The sequence below is a fragment of the Anabrus simplex genome, chromosome 2 (genome assembly GCF_040414725.1).
Source record: "Anabrus simplex isolate iqAnaSimp1 chromosome 2, ASM4041472v1, whole genome shotgun sequence".
NCBI classification, from domain to species: domain Eukaryota; kingdom Metazoa; phylum Arthropoda; class Insecta; order Orthoptera; family Tettigoniidae; genus Anabrus; species Anabrus simplex.
In genome coordinates, this window is record NC_090266.1 from 746,507,846 (window position 1) to 746,527,933 (window position 20,088).

The following is a 20,088-nucleotide window of genomic DNA, read 5'->3' on the forward strand; positions in this document are numbered from 1 at the left end:
GTCATTTCAACCACATATCAGCCCTCCTGCCATTTTTAAATTTCTGCCAGTACCCGGGCCCCCGAGGACGGCAGCTAATCACACTAACCGTTATGCTGCAGAGGTGGACAAATTGATAGTGAGCTGGGTATTGTTAGTTGATTGTAATGTGTAAGTCATAAGCATTCAGACGAATGTAATGTACTGAATAGGTTGAATATTTTAATAAACTTGCTTGTTTTAAGTACTCGGTAGATGCGCACGCACAGGCATATGACAGCAACCAATTGGTGCATCGAAATGATAGTTTCCAGGAATTTCTGTGATGGGTAGTTAGTTCTCCTGTTCATTAACAATGGCCAGTTTTGCATCAGTCTTATAAGTATTTTCTGGGCCAGTTTTATTTTGCCCACTCTGTAGTTTTACCCTTATGTTGATCTCTGTGTAGGCCTGAATGATTGTCAAATGCAGATTCTGTTTTATGTTTGGGGTTCATGTTTTCTTTTTACCATATTTACATAAATAACACACTTCTTTGACTAAACATATAGGCAAAAAATCCAGCTGCATAAATTATACATATAATTCTGACATGCAAAAATGTAATGTATTTATAAAGAAGGGAAGATACATTAAATATATACATAACTATTTAAAAAACACAAATTGAAAGCCATCTGGTGTAAATTTATCAATTTATCAATTTTACTTTCTTCTGAACGGTCCAAAGCATAAGCTTATATCTGACATGTTAAGTCTTAAGAATTGATGCTTGATATTGAAATTTCACGATTTTTACCATTTACTACATGATATATTACAAGGAAGATAATTAATGTATTTTCCCCTTTCATTTTGCAAATTTAAAAAATGGAAGTTAATTGTTCTGGATTTTCACTTTTTAAATATAGCAACCCTGTCCTGTCTAGAGCTCTGCAGAATAGAATTGAGCAATGAATTGACCAAGAAATTGAAGAATATCAGACTGGTTTCAGAAAAGTGTGATCTTGTGCTGAACAGATCCCAAACTTCGGGAACAAATTTGGGAACACAATGGTGCAGAATAAGGATTATGCAGTAGTATTCATAAATTTCAAGAAGGGCTACTGTCTCATTTGACAGGAGATGCTGTGAGCATTTTGGAAGAATTTGGTGTATATGATAAATCACAAAACCTGATTTAACAAACTATTAACAATATAATGTCAAAGGTCAAGTTTATAGAAGAAATCTCAGATTCTTTTGAAATTAAGACAGGAATTAGGCTAGGTAGTCAGATGTCACCAATTTTTTCCAACCAATGCACATGTTTCCAGTGTTCCATGTTCCATGAACACATGGCAGTTTAAGCCAGAACTATCTCTTTGTACATTTTATTTCAATGTTTATTCAGAGAGAAACAAGACTATCAAGCCTAAGAACATTCTTGAAACGCCAATTATTTCATATCGTTGTAAGTGTTCATGTCACATTTGTGTATATTTTCAACCAGTGCATGTTTCCAGTGTTCCATGTTCCATGAACACAAGACAGTTTAAGCCAGAACTAAGAACTTTTTAAGTTCCAAGTACAGCTTACCATGTGTACGTTACATTTCAAGGTAATGTTTTGCAAACCATTGATGTGTTTCCAGGCAATCGCCTTTAGGTATATAATTTTTTATTATGATGAATGTTATCAGATTCCCCTTGATTTGATTTTCAACAAGAACTGATGATGACTCCAAGGGAGTCGAAACCGGTCTTCTTATAAATTAACTATTTTACAATGTGTTGAATGGTAGAACATCCCTCAAACTCTATCTTACATTATTTAACATCGGCTTATTGGAAAGCTTGAATGAAATTGATAATGTTAATGATCATGTTAAACATGTACTTGCAGTATTAGTGTATTTCATTGCATAATCGTCGCTCATTTTGTACAAAAATTTTCAAAAAGATAGTAGGGTGCGACCGTTATGTGAATAATTTTTTAAATGCCAGTATTTATATTATTCAAATGATCTGCTATGCAAATTTCTGTCTGTAAGTGTTCAGTATAATATATTCGGAAATAAAAAATATTTCTACAAGCACGACAAAAACAAAATAAGACTCTCATGTACACATGTCTACAGTATCTAATCAAATCACAACACAAACAGACACATGCATTTGTACATTCCAGAGCAGTTGGTACTTCCATGAGAGTACCTAATAAACACTAAACAGTAAAAACCTACTATCCCCAGGATATGGAGAGGCCCACTTGAGGTGAAGTACGAGGTTGCAAGCAGGGGTGTACCTACTCGTAAATATCCCAATATCGGACATTCGATTACGTATTAGAGCAGACCATAATACTGTGGCCCATGGCCACAGGGGCTGGTTACATGACAACATTATGAATAATGCATTCATTTCAGTGTTTACAATAATTGATAAGAACAAACATTAACTTTTGTGTGTGTGTGTGTGTGTGCGTGCGTGCGTGTGTGCGTGCGTGTGTGTGTGTTTTTTAGATGTTCATTGACTCATTTTAGTGCCGTTTGCCCATGCATTTTGATACCACTGCACCCTTGGTCACGAGGTTTTGAGAGCTGTACTAGAAACTTGTGTGCAATGCCGGTATTACCCGCCGACGTTGCCAACTAGCGATAACTTACAGCCTCATATGTAATAAATTTCATTTTGATCCGTATTATCAGTAAATTCACAATTAAATAAGGTGTGAGTGAGTCCACCTATTTCGTACACATATAGAATGAAATGACTATGTTTTATTCATAGATTATTCATTGGTACTGGTTTGGACCTCAAATTGTGAGGTCATTCTCAGTCATTACATTCAGTCACTGTAACTGAAGCAAAACCGTCCATAATATAAGAAGAAAGCACTTTAAACTCTTGAGTTTTTTGTTGTCATTTATGTATATATGCATTAAAAGTTTGTCCATTTGTTGTTTACTGGGTTCTTAGTAGACATGTACTAGCTGTATTAGTTCTTTACTTGATTGCAAATCTTGTTACTGAGTGTTTTTCTTTTGTTTTTTTGTAATGTTGAGTTATAGGTATTAGTCACTGATGCAATCAAATTGATTGTGAATCTTTTATTTTCAGAAGCCGAAACATGCGAGGACTTCGTGCTCTGTGGAACAGAGGTGAAGATTTACCTTTCTCTAAAAAGTGGAATCCTTTCAATAAGGATATTCCATTTGTAACCTACACATCACATCCACTCATATGGCATAAAGGTGAGTTGGTTGCATGTTAGCTGTTGGTTTCAGATTTTTGCATCCGGGAGATTGTGGGTTCGAACCCCACTGTCGGCAGCCCTGAAGGTGGTTTTCCGTGGTTTCCCATTTTCACTCCAGGCAAATGCCGGAACTGTACTTTATTAAGGCCATGGCCGCTTCCTTTCCATTCCTAGCCCTTTCCTATCCCATCGTCGCTGTAAGACCTATCTGTGTCGGTGCGACGTAAAGCTAATAGCAAAAAGAAAAGGTTTCAGGTTTGTGGTTTGACCCACTACTTTAGAGGATAGTGAGTGTAAGTTGCCTTAATTAGTTCTATATTTGTAGTTAATTACTTTATTTGAGTTTTTAAATAAGCAATGGATTAGTTAGTTAGCTAGTTAGTTAGTTAGTTAGTTAGTTAGTTAGTTAGTTAGTTAGTTAGTTAGTTAGTTAGTTAGTTAGTTAGTATATTGCAGAATCTTGCCAGTCAACATTAAAAATGCTCAAATTCCATTGCACTTTAAGAATCTATTTCTCTTCAGACCATTTACAGTAAGGACGACATAATATAATATACTGCTTAGTACAGTGCGAGCTTCAGTCAAGTTTTCTACGGGTGTACAAGAACGGTTTGACGGTGACTGCGCTCTTGTTTACCGATGTGTGGGATGCAGAAAGGATGGCAACCCTTGCTAGACTTGCGCTGTATCTTAATATAGTCAATTATTATTTCTTATTTTTGTAATTTTTCAACCAAAATATTAACAAAGCAATACATGAAGATATCGTATTCACAAAGACGCACACACGAGATGCTGTCATTTGTGTACGCAGTTTTATTTACAAATTACATACCCATTACACACACATAGTAATCAACCACCATCTTGAACTCGACTGCCACATTAGCATGTCAACCAACTACCATCACAACATTAGTTCACACACTTAGCTCGACTAACGATTCTCACTAACAACTAGACTCAACTACCCAAAACAGTCCTTCTATATACCTTGCCTGGCTAGGCTTCTAGAAAAGTATGACACAACATGCTTTCTCGTATCTTCTCGAGTCTCTAATAACCTATGTACAAATGGATAGACCATTCTGTAAAACTCGAGTGAAAAAAAGCTTAGGCTTTTTTAATAAAAATGTTGATAAGGGATTCAGTTTATCTCACCGAGAGACAATATGATAGCTTGCGAATTTGTTAGTAGGTACATAGCATAAATTTGTTAATATGTAACTTGTATCACTTTTGTAATATATACTTGACATTAATAGAGTAACAAAATAGGTTGAAATTACTTTTTATTTTTTCAGTTTACCTAGTGATGAACATAGCAGTACATCTGCTATTTGAATGCTCTAAGTCAGATCTTCTTCTTCTTCATCCATTCCCTTTTCCAGATTCTCTCTGGGTAGGTAGTGTACCAAAGCCCTCCACCTTACTTGATTCTTCCACCACTCCTCTTCTAGTACTTTATTGCTATCGACTCCTCTATTTGCAGTAGAGTCCACAACAGAGCTCCTCCATCTCATTCTAGGCCGTCCCCTAGGCCTCTTTGCAGTCTCTGTATTCATAACATTCTCATCATGTGTCCAAACCATTTTAGCTTTGTTATATCATTCTCTTCTTGAAGTTTACACACTCCCACACTTCTCCTTATTACCTAATTTTGTATTCTATCTCATCTTGGCTTTACCTGTATGGTCCTCAAGAACCTTATTTCAGCTGCTTGTATCTTACTTTGGTTCCACTTCTAGGCTACTGAAGCATAGGTCAGTATAGGTTTATAATAGGACAAGTATAAATCCTTCTTGCACTTCATTGGCACATCTTTGTTCCATACAATGTCTCACACACACTGATAGAAACTTGCAGACTGCTGTATTCTTAAATCAATTTCTCCATACAAATGTCCGTCTTGTGACATCATGCTGCCCAAATATTTAAAATTTTTCACTACTTCAGGAGGTTCATTTCCTATTTTTATCACTCCCCTGGATTTTCTGTTACCTCTCATCATGATCAAAGTCTTGTTTTTCGCAGTACTAATCTTCATTCCAAAATTTCTTATCTCCGTATTCCATAAATCAACTTGTGCCTGTACTTCCGCTTCATTATCTCCCCAAATTACAATGTCATCAGCAAATGGCATAGACTTTACTTGCTCGCCCATCATCTTCTTCTTCATATTATGTAGATTCTTCCCTGTCTTAAGCCTGTCTCAACTCTGAACCATTCAGTTTGACCCACTTTGGTTCTAACACAGCTTTTGCAGTTTTGATACAATGCTACGAGGCATGTTTTTTAAGTACGTGCCGTTTTGAAATAAATGAAAAACAGACTTTTTAACAATTTTATTTTTATACGAAAGCCTGTACATTACTCTACTTTTCAACATAATTCCCACCAATATTGAGGCACTTGTCATATCGTACAACAAGCTTTTGCATACAATCCTCATAGAATTTGTCTACCTGATTTGTCAGCCACTGCAACACAGCCATCTTGACACCATCATCGTCATCATAAAGCATCTGTTTTCTCTCACTGCTCGGTCAACTGCCTGCACCAAATCTTCACTAATGACTGAAGGTCGCCCACTCCATTCTTCATCATGCACATCTTTGCGGCCACCTTTAAATGTTCGAACCCATTTCCTAACCATTCCATCGCTCGTAATGTTTGGTCCGTAAACTGCACAGATCTCATGATGAATATTGATAGCTTTCAAACCTTTTGCACTCAGGAAACTAATAACAGACTGGACTTCACAGTCGGCGGGACTGTCGATCGGCGAGGCCGTTTCAAATGCTTGCCAACGAATGTACACAAAGGCGACTATTGCCGTAATGGTGTCTCAGCCTTGCCAATAGATGCAGGTACACAGCGCGCATGCACGGAATGCCGACTGCAGCGCTGCATCGGCGGAATACCAAAACGGTACTTAAAAAACATGCCTCGTATTACCATCTGCATTGTTTCATTGCCAATCTGAGCCTCTGTCAATGTTTTCCATACCAGATTCCTTGAGACACTGCCATATGCCTTTTCAGTATCTAGAAATGTTACTACCATGTCCTTTCCATATTCTCAATACATTTCCATCACTTGATGCAATATAAATATTGGGTCAAATGTGGACCTGCCTCTTCTGAATCCATACTGGTGTTCTGCCATTTTTTCCTCTACCCTGTCTCTTATTCGTTTATCCAAGATTCTTTCAAGGATCTTAGCTGTATGAGGTATCAGTGTCACTCCTCTGTAATTTTCACATTGTAAGTCAGATATAAATGTAAATAATTGCCTTTTTCACATGGTATAATACAAGTTAAAAATCCATTGAGTAAATTAAAAAAATCACTAAAATCACTTGGATTTGGGGGCCAAGTATAAAATATGAGCTTAGACCTGGGAGTGTTAGCACATATTCAAGTGACAGAATCTCACTAATATATAAAACTGTGGTTATATCCTATTATTATAGGTAATGCCATAAAAATAAAAATGAACGTTACATTTTGGAAAATAAAATGTTGAAAATTAAAAGTTGCTTTACAGTGACACAAATATCACACATAATTTTATCTGAAATTTTGACTGTTAATACTGAAAGAAAGAATATTTAATTCTCATTAATTTGATACCAGTATAATTTGAGTATTGCGATTCACTCAAGATGTATAACACATAAATTTATTCACTGTACATGCCACTTTCATCAGTCTCATTTTCACAGTCACATACACTGTGAGCAGCTGTGACTGTAGGGGTATCTTCAGAGGTGTAGTTGTCACTTCTGACAATTAAAATTATTTATTTTAATTTTTCTTATGATATTCTTTCATGGTGAAAAGGTTGACTCAAACAATATGTTTGTTTTTCTGTTTTTTCATAAGAAACTCTTAAATAGGCATAACAAACAACCACACCTCCATATCCCTTCCCACTACCATGCCCCAGACAGAAAGACTAACTAATTTATTTTAAAATATCAGTATCACACATTTAGCATTTTTCTTTCGTTACAGGCATCCCCTTTTCTTCTTCAACCTGCATTCATAGAATAGTCGTTCAACGCTTCCTGATCTCCTAATTCCTGCACAGCTATCGGTATACGAATTATAAGCAATAGCATTAAAGGATGTTCCATCGCATTTCACATTCATCAGCACTTAATGCAACAAAATTATTACACTTACAATCTTACCAGACTCGTTCAGTCCATAACATACAGCCTACAGATTTCATTGCAAGAATATTTTGCAATTGGCTGATGAATAGTGTCCACGATGGTATCGTGGATCGAACTTTCTTTTTATGAGTAATGAAGTATAAGAACAATAGGATCTGGGATACAGAGAGCCCACACATTTGACAGCCGAGACCTCTGCACGACATGAAAGTGGGTGTATGGTGCTCTGTTAGTGCCCGACGAATTATCAGTCCCATAGTATTTTAGGACACAATTACTTCTGACCATCATATTCACAACATTCTCGAACCATTTTTTGCTGAACTGACTGAAGAAGTAAACTTCATTTACTAGTTGATTTGTTTTATTTATTTACTTATTTATTTATTTATTTATTTATTTATTTATTTATTTATTTATTTATTTATTTATTTATTTATTTATTTATTCTGAGCATGTATATAGCTGGTGAGTTCAATTCCGTTTAGTTTCTATACGCGAAATCAAGCCGCTTCTTCGAGACAATTTCGTCCAGTCACCATTATGGGCACTGTCCTCGCTGTTGCCACTTCTCTGCACTCCTGTGCCTTGGTACTCCTTGATGAAGTCTTAAAATATACTCCCAGTACTTGCCTGTATCATCGATAATACAGCACTCTGCATCATACCATCAAATCAACTGCCAGTAAGTCGAATGTCACATCCCTCACCCCATTGAATCAATGGCTAGGTAGGCAAATGAGTTCAGTAATGGTGAAACATCTGCACAGTGAAGGAAATTTGTTTAAATAATTGTGGCAGGACTCGCTTGTTAGTAACAAGCTAACATCATTTGTGCATAAATTGTTAGTGTGAGCAACTTAGATTATGAATAGAAAATTGTCCACAGAGAAATGTGTGCTTGTTTTACAGAAGTGGTGGCAAGTGGATCAAAAGTATGAATATGTAAGGCAGTCTTTTGCTGAAAAGTTCCCACATACTCAGCCACCATGCAGGCAAGCTATCTAGAATTTAAATTGAAGGTTTGAGGAAATAGATTCTGTTGCTGACTTACCACACTGTAGCTGCTCAAAATCTGTAACTACAGAAGAAAATCTGCAGATTGTTGCACAGGTATTCATGCAGTCACCAAAGAAATCTGCAAGAAGAGCTTCTAAAGAACTACAATACAACATTCTGACAGAAATGTAAGAAGAAGTAAAGAGAATGTTAAAAACATCTCATCTGAAGCTTTATAAGCCTACGTTGTTACATGCCCTAAACGAAGATGATCCTGATTGAAGACGTAAATTTATTGGGTGGTATGTGATTTGGAGTGATAGTGATCCTAACTTTTACAAAACAATATTGTGGTCTGATGAAGCATGTTCTAAGTTAAATGGAAGAGTTAACAACCCTAACTGCATATATTGGGCTTCTGAAAATCCATGATTTGTAACTGAGGAGGAATTAAATGTTCCTGGAGTTATGGTTTGAGCAGGTATATTGAATGCAGCAGTGATAGGTCCTTATTTTTTTCAGTGGGGCTGCAACTGTGAACAGGTACTTTCAGATATTAAGAGAAGTTATGGTAGCCAGGCTGATTGGCACAGACAGTTGAGGCTCTGGCCTTCTGACCCCACCTAGAAAAGTTCAATCCTGGCTCAGTCCGGTGGTATTTGAAGCTGCTCAAATATGTCATCCTCATGTCAGTAGATTTATTGTAAAACAACTCCTGCAGGACAGAATTTTGGCACCTTGGCATCTCTGAAAACTGTTAAAAGTAGTTAGTGGGATGTGAAAACAATAACATTATGTTTATTTAATATTTTTAGAAGTTGTAATAGAATTAGACAATAGCCCTGTATATGAAGCAGTACAAAACCACTTTATTTGGCGGCAAGAGCGTGCTCCTCCGCAGTATGGATTAAATGTCTATGAATTTTTGAATGACCCTTTTGAAGGGTGGATAGGAAAGGGTTCTAATCAATTGGCCGCCGAGATCTCCGGACCTCATACCATGTGATTTTTCAATGTGGAAGATAATGAAGGATAAAGTTGTTGCAGCAAACCCATTATACACTCATAAGGAATTGAATTAGAGATAGCTGTCATAGTTGGAAAATGGCACTGTACTTGGCCCAGCATATGCAATAGGAGGGCTTAACATGTAACAGTTTATAAGCGTCCAGTTAAACTGAACATTTCATCATGTCACCGAGCATTGCTGAAGACAGTAACACTTCGTTCTTGAGAAGAGGATGAGGCTAACACATACCCAAGTATTTTACCAGAGTATAATGTGTTTTTAAGGATTTTAAGTTGTTACAAAACATTTTATCAGTGTCCAACATTCTTTTAAGGACCTCAAACTGCTTCAATGCATTTTGATTGTCTGCCATTTTTTAGCTGAATATGTGTCGCACATGAGATGAAACATGTCCTAAAATAGATGTTAAGCTAAATGTTAGTTCTATGTCATGTAGAATAATAATAGTAATAAAAAAGGTATTGAAAGGTGGAAACTGCCTCTAAACCAAAATTGTAACATGTAACAGCGAAGATGTCAGACCTCGTACAAGCTGTGTGAGTAACAATTGACTACATGATAGGTGAGAAATTAGCGTATCCACACAGACGCACACGAGATGCTATCAGTTGGTACAATTAATTTTATTCACATAGATTCACAAATTAACACACACATAACCTTAATCACAGTATCAAAACACTTCACTTCGAGAATATCAACAAAGCTGCCATTATTAAAAACAACTGCCAACACTTCAATATGGAGGTTACAATTTTGAAACACAGTTGAAAGTTGACTGCGTATTTCAATATGGAGACTGCAAATATTGCATGTCAGCCTGGGATATATACTTACTACACCATAACTCTACTAAACAACAACTAATTTTTACCGTCAAGATCGTCCCCTTATATGTGCCTGGCCAGGCTTCTAGAAATTTACATTACAAAATATATCTTCGTGAAAATTCTAGAGTGCATAATACACAGGGAAGTTACAGTGTGTTTCACAATTATGGATTACAATTTATATATACAGGTAAGAATAAATTTAATATTAATTTACAGGTATTTACATTAACTGAACCGATATAAATGTTACTATACAGTGCCTGTTTCATGATATAATCTCAAAAACAACGCTATCATATTGCACATACACATGATGATAATACCAAATGGATGTAACACGTCACAGTTATACATACAATAATAATAATAATAATAATAATAATAATAATAATAATAATAATAATACGAGCTTGATATTTGCATTACCAGGCGAGTTGGCCGTGCGCGTAGAGGTGCGCGGCTGTGACGCGCGCGGCTGTGAGCTTGCATCCGGGAGATAGTAGATTCGAATCCCACTATCGGCAGCACTGAAGATGGTTTTCCGTGGTTTCCCATTTTCACACCAGGCAAATGCTGGGGCTGTACCTTAATTAAGGCCACGGCCGCTTCCTTCCAACTCCTATGCCTTTCCTATCCCATCGTCGCCATAAGACCTATCTGTGTCGGTGTGACGTAAAGCCCCTAGCGAAAAAAAAAAGATATTTGCATTATTTACCTATGGGTGAGAAAATATTGTTTTTATGTTATACTTGTTTATCGCATTTGCGTAAAAATGAGACCTCAGCACTTATAATTGCAGCCACACTGTTGGCACCAAACATTTGTGCCACTCCATCTCTGAAATCATGCTGGCATTGGGCATTCCAAGGCCCACCATATCAAGAGAGTGCGTGGATTCGGTCAAAATCACCGCCTCCAGGGTCAACTGTCATGGTGTACAATGCGTTGATGACAGGGGTCACCATCGGCTAGCTTGGATTGCAAGTGTGTGTTATCAACGGGCCACAATGCAGCAGATCACTCATCAATTCAATGCTGGACAACAATGGCATGCCATACTATCCAGAACCATCTCCTCACTGTGGGATAGCATCCCACAAGGATACCTGTGCTCAGCACTTTTAACAAGGCACAGTCACTTATATGGGCAAAGAAACACTACCATTGGATGCTCGAAGCATGGAGAAAGGTCGCCTGGGCAGATGAGTGGAGGTAGCAGTTGGTACATGGCGATGGCTGGTATGAGTGCATTGTCAACCACATGAGGCAATGGATCCCTCTTGCCTGAAAGGTACAGTTAAGGCCAAGGGTAGTGATATCCTTGTATTGGGACTGTTCATGAGAGAGGAAATGGGACCTCAGATAACATTCACCTCTCTATTCCCCTCCAGCACCCTGCATGCGGCCTGTACATACAGCAGTATAATACTCCAGTCTGTCGCTCACAAAATGTGGCTGACTGTTTTGATGAGCACTCCATGGATGTGCAGGTGCTTGCCTGGTCCCCGAGGAGCCTTGATGCCATTGAGCACGTCTTGAATATTGTCAAGGAATTTGCTTATCCTGGATTCTGCTCTGACCAATTCGTGGATTATGTAGATCATGGATCATTACGGCTCCTCAACGCTTCCAGTGTCTTGTGGAGTCCATACAATGGTGCAGTGCTGCTGTCATCCAGGAGAAAGGGGGTGAGGTCACTTTCGACAATTTCTGTAGGACAGCAACTGTTTTTGTATAAACCATGAATGGTACACTATGCTATGCTAAGCTACACATTTTCTGTTAATTGACTTGTGCCACTCCCTGTACCAGAGCACACTGTAACACTTTAAGGGTTATGCAAATACACTGCAGTGTATTGTTCTCCAAATCTTGGGCACTACTTGAATGTTGGAACCATTGCTGTCTTTGCAAATTAGAAACAACCCTCTGTAATTCAAGAAAAGATCTAGGAGCAGCTCATATCACCTTGAAATACATTGATAATGATTTTCCTGTAACAACTTATTTTTAATTTTTTTTATTGCTTGGTAGTTTTGCCACAATTTGTGCTAGCATATTAGTACACAGTTGATTGGATCAAAACTCTTCACTCTGTTTCAGATAACACTGTAGTTACTAAATTGTAAGGTTCAAATAAATTATGCAAAACTTAATTCTGATAATAACAATGTAATGTTATTGATTTTATGACCCACTTCCTTTTTCACAGTTTTTAGAGACACTGAGGTGCCAGAATTTCATCTCACAGAGTTCTTTTATGTGCCACTAAATCTACCAGTATGAGGCTGGCATGTTGCAGCACCTTTAAATACCACTGGACGAAGCCAGGATCGAACTTGCCAACTTGGGCTCAGAAGGCCTGCACTCTACCATCTGAGGTTCTCAGCCCAGCTCTGAAAATAAAAGAAATGATGTTTAAATTCCTTTGTGAAAATAAAGATATTATTCAGAACTGGACAAAAGAGAAATAACATACTGTGGAAACCTGCTCATCCATTTTCGAACGATGTTAGATGAGAATAATGCCAATGTTAATTTGAAAACATAAATTTTCAACTTTTAATTTGTGAAGAAATTTAAATCCTGTTTATGTGTATTTTAGTAACAGTACATTTGTAGGATTTGAAATGTGAGATGTTGAGATTTTCTACAACACTCTATTTATTTTTATTAGATTTTGATGCACATCTTCGTTAATGTTTTCTTTTCCTGAACAGTAACAGGCTGATGCTAATTGGTGAATTTGAGTGAAGAAGTAATTGCAGAGCAAAAATACAGCCAGCTTATGTAGTATATAAGTGTAGAGTTACATGTGATCTTGGGATGGAGATGCCCATGGTTTAGAAGACCATTAGTTTTAAAAGTGGTGGATGAAATAAGTGGATATATTAGAAAATTCCTTGTATATCATTTTAGGGTTTTAGTTTCATCAGCAGATTGAGGTTCAGGGGATCATACAAATCTATTGTTAAGTGGCCAAAACTTGCAACTAGAAGGGTGAAAATTAGTATTTATGTGGGTGATGGTAGTGTTGTTAATAGATGTATTTATGAGTTTAAAAGAATTACTGTACTTTATGTGTTCATAGGACTAACTGAACAAGTTTTTAAGGGAAATGTAGATGGTAATAACTGTAGGGGTAGACCAGGTCATGAATATGACAAACAGAATACAGTACGTAGATGTAGGATGTAGTAGTTATATACAAATGAAAAGATTAGCACAGGATTGGGTGGCATGGAGAGCTGCATCAAACCACTCTATGGACTGATGACCCAAACAACAACAACACAAATGGATTGTGTTTTGTTTTCCATGCAATGAATAATTCACTTATTGTTTATTTAATTTTAATTCATCTTTCTAATACTGTTAATATTTTTCTTTTCACAGATGTAAAAAGCAAATACATGTATGATGTGGAGGATTTCACAAGGAAGTTAGTGTCAGCTGTAGAACATGCTCAAGAGACTTCAGCCAGTACCACTCCTGTCCATTGTCGGGTAGAACATAAACCTATCATACTCCACAACTATATAGGGCTAAGTTCTATCATACATAATCGGAACAGCCTAGGATTTTTTAAAGTGCGTGGAAAATTTAGTTTCTAGTAGGAACTCTTTGTTAGCAAAGTATGAATAAATTTGAATATAATTTAACTTGCTACAATCTGAGGTAATTGATTTGTTATAATTCTTTTGTCTCTCATGAAGCCCTGTCCAAATTTTTTATGACTGATACTAATGTCTCATACAAAAAAATTCAACCAATGTATCTTCATGCTCCATTATAAGTTAAATAAACTGGGCTTTGGAGGAAGTGCAGTTGCTAGCAGAGCATCCTTGAGAGATTATGAGATGATATCACATAAGTCTTTGCTTTGGAATATTGATGTGATCCGATATTTTCTGGAAAACTATTTCTTAATGTGATATTATATCCCTGTTAAAATTTTGCATTTGAATGTTGATGTGATATGATATTTTATATATAATTATGGAAAATTATTTCTTAATGTAACATTATGTTCCAGCCAAAAGTTTAAGACTATATTTAAAAAAAGCAATGTACAATGAGAACACTAAATTTTTTATGCAATTGGATCTAATTGCATATCATTTAGCAGAATTTTCTTTAGTTAAGTCATATATTATTTAAAAAATTACAAGGTTTTGTTTTAAGGTACAAAAGTAAATGTATAAATCCAAATTTTTTGTTATAAGGCACAAAAATAAGTAAGTAAATAATGTTTTACAAAGAGCAAATTTATATTGTCAGGTGTTGTTAAAAACGTGGCACATAGCAGTTGACCAAGAGCTACAATTATATGGCAGGATCATAAGGAAATCACTGTACTTGTGTTCCAGTTACTTTGAGAGCATTTGTTGGCGTTTTCAAGAGCAACTTTCTCTTTTTGCCTGTGGTGTACCTTAAACTCCGTCCTATTCAGTCCTTAGCATGCAACATGATTACTGCGTTTCTCGGCAAATTTTAAAACTTGGTGTAAAACTTGAACGCTTCTCTTGTCAGCAAAGTCTGGTTGGAAAGCAAATTAAGGTATCGTAATACACTGGACTTGATCTGATACCTTACATCTTGCACATACTGTACCTTATACAGTACTGGTATCCTGAAATTGCAGCCAGTTCAACAGTGTCACATTCCTTTTAGCTCATTAGACCAGGGAATGCCCTAGGATCCAGAATTACCCACCTGCCGTTCACCGAAATAAAGGAGAGAGCTGTTGCGAATAAGATAAGGGGAGGATTATGGAAGAGTTTGACCTTGAGCTGTGAGCAGGCATGTATGCCACATGGTGTACCTTATCGTATTTAACACTGACACATGAAGAAAAACCAATGCAAGATGTAAGCAGGGATTATTTTTCTCCCTCAATTCCATACAAAAAATTAGGGTGCATGATGTACTGGATGCCGGGATGTTCGTGAGTAAATACGGTGACCACAAACTGCCTATTCATGTAGATGCATATTGCTTACATATAGAAAGGTTTTGATTATGACATCTGGCTATTTGTATGACAGGGAATCTTGTACCTACCACCTTCGATCTCCTCAAGCATTGTCCGCATGAATAGAGACAGTTTGCGCCCCCCAGAAAGGTTGCCTTTCTTGATCAATCTCGAGAGATTTGGACCAAATGGAGTAAAATTCAGAAAATTCATGGTGTATGTGAACATCTCCTGTACATAAGGAAAAGAGGACCTTCACCTTGTTGTGATTGCAGCATTGAGAAGCAAACAGTGAAACATATCACTTAAGACTGTTTTCTAAGATCCATCAGTGGTGGAAAGAAAATTTTGTACTTAGGGATACTAAAATTTTAAATATTTCTCTGTAAAAGCCATGTGATATATATGTAGGTATAATGAGTTAGTAGTGATGTGTACATGTGATATTACCATATTATTGTGCAAATAAAATTCTGTCTTAAACTTTTGGCCAGTGCTGTATGTATATATATTAAATGAGGAGATTCTGAAATGTAAGGTAATATATTTTGCAAAACTCTGATGAAATATCCTTCACAGATAAAGCAAGCACTTTGCTATAAGAGGAAACTTCAGATGTAAACAGAAATAAACTGTCTTTTGTAAATGCTTATATTTTCAAAGAAAAGATGTCTTCTCTTGTTTATCATACTTATCCCAGAATAAAAATGGAATCAAGACATCAAAGACAAAATATTAAAAGAATAACAATTTTTCTGACATAGCTCTCGCATCCACCAGACTCCTCAGTTTTGTTTTTTATGGACAGAGCCAGGACTACTGTTTGATCCATGGTGTTGCTACTTTGCTTTACAACTGTTTATTGTTGGAACATACATGTCCAGTCCAGTATTTGGAATGATCTCTGTGTCTTGCATGCGACAACTGCCATCTAATACACGTGCTCAGACCAGCAACTGCTAGATATCTCTAGAGTAAAGTCATCAGCTGTTATAAATGAGTGAAAGTGAAATTATAACCTACTTCTCATGTTAGAGTCAGGGTTGGAAATACTCTCCATTAACCTGTAGATATGCATATTAGTGTGAAATGATTTTCCTGTGTACATTTTGCAGCTCGATCTCATGAATTTTGAAAATTTCCCAATGAATTGTATCTTTTATTTCTTCTGTTGTGTCAGAATTACTTTTATACACCTTGCTCTATAAAAGTATCCCATAAATTACAGTAACAAACTTTTTCCCCAGATGCTTATGTGCTGTAGTTATTGGGTTACAAGCTGTATGAGTTGTTGCCTTATCTGGCTGGAAATATCCAGGTGTCCTTTCCTTTTCGGTGAGTTGAGAAAAGAATTTGTCAGGATCAACTAATGGCACTCCAAACACCAATTTTCAGGGCATGGAGTGGAGTTGAGTTTCATTAATTAGTCTTCATTTTTTATATGACCCTTAGGGCCGGTTTCATCAACGTGGGTTAAACCTTAACCCCGAGTTACACAGTTTTAACTCTGAGTTTGACTATTCATTCCGTTTCATCAAGGAGGGTTATTTTTAACTCTAGATTAAGACCGGAGTTAAGTTAACCCCTCCTTTCACCTGGGTTAAACTGTTTATTCGAGGTTAAAAGCAACATGGCCACAGTAAATCATGCATTTGATGCAGAGTTGCTTTATTTATATTTGTTAAACGGTGTTCCTAACAGAAATAGGCCTATAATAAGAAGGAAAGACTTTGAAAATCTATCTGAGGAACAATTTCTGAAGAGATAGACTTCAAAAACCGTCGTCAGTACATTCGTCGATGAAGTTCGCGAGAGGTTAGAATACACAGCTGATCGAAACAAACTTGGGCTTGCGAACTAAACAAGAAACTACATTGACCGTAATAGTAGCAACAGCGGTATTACACAATATTGCTGTGGAGACCCGAGATTAACTTCCCCCACAGGACTTGACTCTGCATCAGTAGACTATCTCACAGGAAGGAGAAGGAACAGGAATGTTGGAATTGAGAATGACATCATTCTTCACATTGATAACAACAGCACTGCAGTGGCATATCGGAATGCAACTGCACACCACCACTTCAATAGTACAACACTTATGAACATTATACTGTGTATTACGTAGTGGTTATACAGAAATGCATTACTTTCTTGTGTGTTATTGCTGGGAAGGTGTGCCAACTTTCAAAACAACTCTTGGCACAGAGAAGCTAAAATTTTTATAGAACTGTTTTAGTTGTTTCGTAGATCGCACTGTAACGTGGGCAATATTATTAAATTCCCCTGTTATTCTTTCCCATGTATCCTCCTTTTCTTTTAATTGTATACCGTCAATCTTCTTGCATTCTATAATACTTCGGTACTCGGTGGCTAATTCAGTAAGTAATGATTTTTCTAAAGCAGAAAAATTCGTGCCACTATTTCTCTTCTGCACTTCTTCTATTTTTCGTTCAAGATCACGAAAGAATAATATCTACCACGGACCGGAGGAAGAAAATGAAATACAGCGCAAGAAATAAACAAAAGAACCACGCAAGAAGGGTGTTCATGATCTCTGATTTTTAGTCACTGCCTCCTTGATTATTAGGACAGCTGTTTCCTGCGAGGGTTAACGCGGTGTTAGTTAACCCTCTGCCGAAATAGCTTGGTGAAATGCGTGACTTGTAAGAATGAGTTAAAATATTAACCCTAAGTTAACAAACCCAGGGTTAGAGAATATTTAACCCACGTTGATGAAACCGGGCCTTACCAGTTATTTCGTGCCATTGATTGCCCTGGTTTCTACGTATCGTCATTGTAATTTCATTTTTTGAATAGCAGTTTTGTCAACGGTCAAGTCAACATAAAGTGAGAAGATTCCTAAGGATGTAAAAAAATGTGGACTTTTTCTTTTCAGGAATTGATAAAAGCAGTCATTCATCTGTCACCAAGCTTACATAATTGACAGAGCTGATGAAAAATTGTTTCACATTTTCCATCAGTCAGACAGAGTATTTTATTATACTATATATTGTGGCAGGAAATTGTTTTGCATTTTCCATTTGTCAGACATAGCACTATTTTATTAAACTGTATGTTGTTATGGTTTAACAGGGTCCATAAACTAAAATCAATAATCAGAGAGGTAGTGTCTTTTTACTATCGACTATTCACAGTTATTTAAAAGTTCACTCGTGTTTGAGTTTCCCCACTTGAGCCAGTTTTTACTCATGGTTGTAATCAAACAGCTGAGCTGAGTGCCTCAGAAGGTTAAGGCACTGGCTCTCTGAGCCCAAGTTGTCAGGTTTGATCCTGGCTCAGTCTGGTTATATTTGAAGAGACTCAAATATGTCGGTCCTGTGTTGGTACATTTACCGGCACGTAGGAAAACTCTTGCGGGACACAATTCCGCCACTTCTGCTTCTCTGAAGCCCATAAAAGTAGTTAGTGGGACGTAAAACCAATAACATTATTATTTCATCAAACACAGCCCTGTGGTCCACTGAACTCCTGCTCACCAACACAGCCTCTCACAGCGCAGTATTGTTCCAGAACCAGTTCACTTCACAATAAACAACCTGCACTGAACACCGCTTAGCCATTTGACATATTTGCTCCCTACTGAACGACTTCGGAACGTCTCGTAACAGTATGCACTCGTTCAAGAATGACTGTCATTCCCTGGCTCTGTGTCTAAAAATGAAGACATTTCTGTTACAGGAATTGATATAATTAATGAAGTTTTGGAAGAAGTGCATTGGTAAATATAGTTATTTTTTGACAAGGAAGTCAGTATGAACTCTTATATTCTGTATGAATTTCCTCGTTACTGAAGGTAGACCTTACTTTTCAGAATCTCTTTGCATCTTCATTGTAATTTTAATTTTTTTTATATACCTGTCTTGTATGCACCAAAAGTTGAACCAAATGGCTGTGTTTTGGTGTCAAGATGCTTTCCTGCTCTGTTAAAAAATACTCTTTGAATGATCTCTGAGAAAATATTCATAGTCATTTATAAAAATTAATCTGTTGTTAAATGTTAAGATTTAATATTTATTAATTTAATTATTAACATTTTGGTTCTTGTGCAGTGATCTATTCAGCAAGTTCCTTAGATCTGAGTACCCAGGCACCAGATATCTAGATAAGTACCTGTTAGTAGTGTTATAGTGATTCAGTTCAGACTTTCCTTTTTATCTCACACCATATCATCCTAGCAAGGGAGGAATAACTTCTCATGGGATAGGTATCCAGTATTGCCAAGACTGGAAATTGACCATAGACTTTCTGGTAACATTGTTGCTGATAAAAATATGTTTTCTTCGTGGCACATTACTATTATTACATAGAGAGCACTTGCTAGCTTATAGATACAAACATTCCAAAGCAATTCTTGACAATTTGCATACTTCTGTTGTTAGATAAATACTTTTTTTATTAGGTACTACTCATATGTTCAGAGATTTTCTTTTTTTGATTTAAATTAAAAACATTACATATTTAACGAGTGTTAATTTGCAAGATATTGTGTAGTCCAGCATATTACAATGAGTAATACAGGGAGTATCAAAACTCAATGGCAAAATTTCAGGATTGAATCCCTCACATAAAGAAGAGAAGAAAAAGGTATGACAATATGGCTCTAGAAATGCATAATTACAGAGTTCTCCAAGCATGTATTTACTGAGTGCATGCTGACACATCCTGGTTACCAGAATAAAATGCGAGACACCATGTGGTGAATAAATTTTATGTGGGTCTGACCTACATCTAGCCCTGCCTGCGTATTATCCTTGGCACTGGATAGGTAGACGTGGACCAGTTGCTTGGCCACCATGCTCTCCTGACTTTAAACCCCCTGGAATTTTAA

General features: G+C 36.7%; 1 protein-coding gene across 1 annotated transcript in view; it reads left to right on the forward strand.

The window, feature by feature from the left end:
- Positions 1-15,780, forward strand: part of LOC136863675 (tumor protein p63-regulated gene 1-like protein) — a 167,893-nt gene extending 152,113 nt beyond the window's left edge. The window contains exons 5-6 of the mRNA XM_067140037.2: positions 3,081-3,214; positions 13,658-15,780. Of these exons, the coding sequence (XP_066996138.1) occupies positions 3,081-3,214; positions 13,658-13,875 (352 nt within the window). The 3' untranslated portion in view covers positions 13,876-15,780. The remainder of the gene's footprint in view (positions 1-3,080; positions 3,215-13,657) is intronic.
- The last annotated feature ends 4,308 nt before the right edge of the window (positions 15,781-20,088 follow it).